General features: G+C 36.2%; 1 protein-coding gene across 1 annotated transcript; it reads left to right on the forward strand.

The window, feature by feature from the left end:
- Positions 1-455: 455 nt before the first annotated feature.
- On the forward strand, positions 456-941 carry LOC145805545 (uncharacterized). The gene has a single exon (XM_082900705.1). The coding sequence runs from the start codon at positions 456-458 to the stop codon at positions 939-941; it is 486 nt and encodes a 161-aa protein (XP_082756831.1).
- Positions 942-2723: the final 1782 nt, after the last annotated feature.

The following is a 2723-nucleotide window of genomic DNA, read 5'->3' on the forward strand; positions in this document are numbered from 1 at the left end:
ATGGCCCCTATTTTGATTGTTGAGATTTTGATGCTTGTCGCATCGATTTATGGGTCCCTTTCCACTATCTTTTTGAATTTAAATACATTTTGATGGCTGTGGACTATGTCTCCAAGTGGGTTGAGGTATTGGCCACCAGAACAAATGACCACAAAGTTGTGGTTAAATTTCTCCATGAGACCATTTTCTGTCGTTTTGGGTTTCCACATGCCATAACTAGTGATGGTGGCAAACATTTTTGCAACCGATTCTTCGAGGCATTCGTGCACAAATACATGATCACTCACAAAGTTAGCACTCCTTATCATCCTTAGACTAATGGTCAAGTAGAGGTTTTTAACAGGGAAGTCAAACACATCCTCGAGAAAACTGTGAGGCCTGATATGAAAGATTAGTCCACTAGGTTGGTTGATGCACTTTGGGCCTATTGCATTGCATATAAAACACCTATCGGGATGTCTCCATATAGGATTATGTTCGGGAAATCGTGTCATCTCCCTATTGAATTAGAACACCAGACTTTGTGGGCCATTAAGAAGTTCAATTTTAATATGGCCAAAGTCGGTGACCATCAAAAACTCCAACTCAATGAGTTAGAGGAGCTTCACAATGATGCATATGAGAGCTCCAAAATTTACAAGGCTAGGACTAAGGCATTTCATGACAAACACATTTCTCATAAGTTCTTCGAGCCTCACCAAAAAGTGTGGCTGTTCAATACTAAATTGCAGTTATTACCGGGTAAACTCCAATCTCGATGGCATGGCCCATATGAGGTTATCGAAGTCTTTCCGCATGGGGCGGTTGAGAATAAAAATCCACAAGATGGTACGACATTCAAGGTCAATGGCCAAAGATTGAAACATTATGTGGATGGTATTAAAAGAGGGGAGATGATTGAGGTTGTCCACTTGACGAACCCAATATATCTTCCATCGTAATTGTTTTGAGTCTACGAGACTTTAAATCCTCTAAAGGTGTAATTCCTTTGGTGTTAGCCGTGCTCAAACGGTTTTTGACGGTCTGGTATAGCCACCTAACTGTGTTTGTAGTGAGTTTCTAGAAGACCAACTGAGACGGTGGAAACTAGAGTTCAAATGGCAAAGCCTAGAACGCAAAGGTTTGGAATTTTCAAGACTAAAGTCTAGTTTAAATACCCAGGGATGTGGAGATTGCTTTAAAACCATCCTGGTTTGAACTCTGTATGGCAGCCCCATAGGTCGAGTTAGCTTTATGCGCCATGATTCTGGATACCGAATCAACTTAGTCTACCACCCTGTTGGAGAATAGGGAAAGTTACAAACATTGTTAGGAAGAAAAGTAATACCCGTGGTTTTCGCTTGAAGATTATACCTTTGTTAAGCATTTAGATGTTTTCGGAGTGCTATTTTTATTTCAGATGTGCAATGAAGGTAGAAATGGTTTGAATTTTTTTTTTGGGGGGGGGTTTGTAATTGGGTTTGTAAAAAAAAAAAAAAATTCCCACATGTGCAGCAAAATTTCAGTCCACAAATTTGCTACTATTTTAATTGTAGGTGCGCGAGGTGGTGTGGCTTAGTCTCCACACATATAGCCTAGGTCCCGTATGTACGGGATATTTCCTAAAGCAAATCCATCTCCTTTTTTATATGCATGAGCAAGGATTGGTGTAAGGGTGCTTACGCACGTGTGGCGTTCACTCTCGCACGTGCTACACGTCGGAATAATAAATAATAATAAATAAAAAAAATCAAATTCCTTTATTAAATTTGTTTTTTATTTTATCTATTTTATTTTCATTTTTCCTTTAAAAAAAATGAGTTAATTTCATTAAAACCCTAGCCCACTCCCATCACTCTCATAGATACACTCTCTCTACCTCTCATTCATTCTCTCTTGCTCTCTCTCTCTCCCTCTCTCTACCTTATCATCTTCTTCCTTCCTTTCTCTTTCACTCAAACCCAACCACCACTAACTTTCTTCATTCTTCATCCCACCATCACCAACCTTCATCCAACCTCTTCTTACCACCACTTTACCACCGGAGCCTCACTGTCAGCGCCCTACTGTCTCTCCGTCTGGCGATCTCCGACGACCACCATTTTTTCCGACGAATCTTCATTCTTTCTCTCTCTTTCAAGGTAAATCCTTCTTTTTGTGTAGATTTATATTTTTCTTCTTTCAATCTTAACTTGTAAAGATTCAAAAATAAAAAAATAAAAAATAAAAAAAATCTGAAGACAATTCTAGGCGTGCACTCCCGTACGTGCAACCCTCATTGGCGCACGTGCGGCAATTCAAAAAAAAAAAATTTGTTTAGCCTATTTAATTCTTTATTTTATTATTTAATAGATTGTGTCTTTTATTTTTTATTTTTTTATTATTTTTCTTGCTTAAAATAGTTTAGTTCATTACTTGTTTGGTTCAGTTAATTTTAATTATTTTGTTATTAGTTACTTAAATAAAATAGTATTGTGTCTAACCACACCATTGTTAAGTAGTTAGTTTAATGTAGATGCTTATGACTAGTTATGATATACTAAGTTAGTTCCATACTTGTTAGAGTGTTTCTATTATTTTTATTTTTATTTTATTTATTTATCTATTCAAAAAAAAATCATTATTACAATTTTTTTTCATGTATGTTCTTTATTTTATTTCTCTTATTATTTCTCTTTCTATAAAAAAAAATTAAATAAATAAATAAAAATTGATGAAGAGAATCGCATGTGGTAAACAAGTGA

Source organism: Camellia sinensis, chromosome 13 (genome assembly GCF_055761805.1).
Source record: "Camellia sinensis isolate YWXY chromosome 13, ASM5576180v1, whole genome shotgun sequence".
NCBI lineage: Eukaryota > Viridiplantae > Streptophyta > Magnoliopsida > Ericales > Theaceae > Camellia > Camellia sinensis.

What these genes read in the sequence shown, in the direction of transcription:
- LOC145805545 (XM_082900705.1), top strand. Translation starts at nt 456, where the DNA reads ATGTCTCCATATAGGATTATGTTCGGGAAATCGTGTCATCTCCCTATT.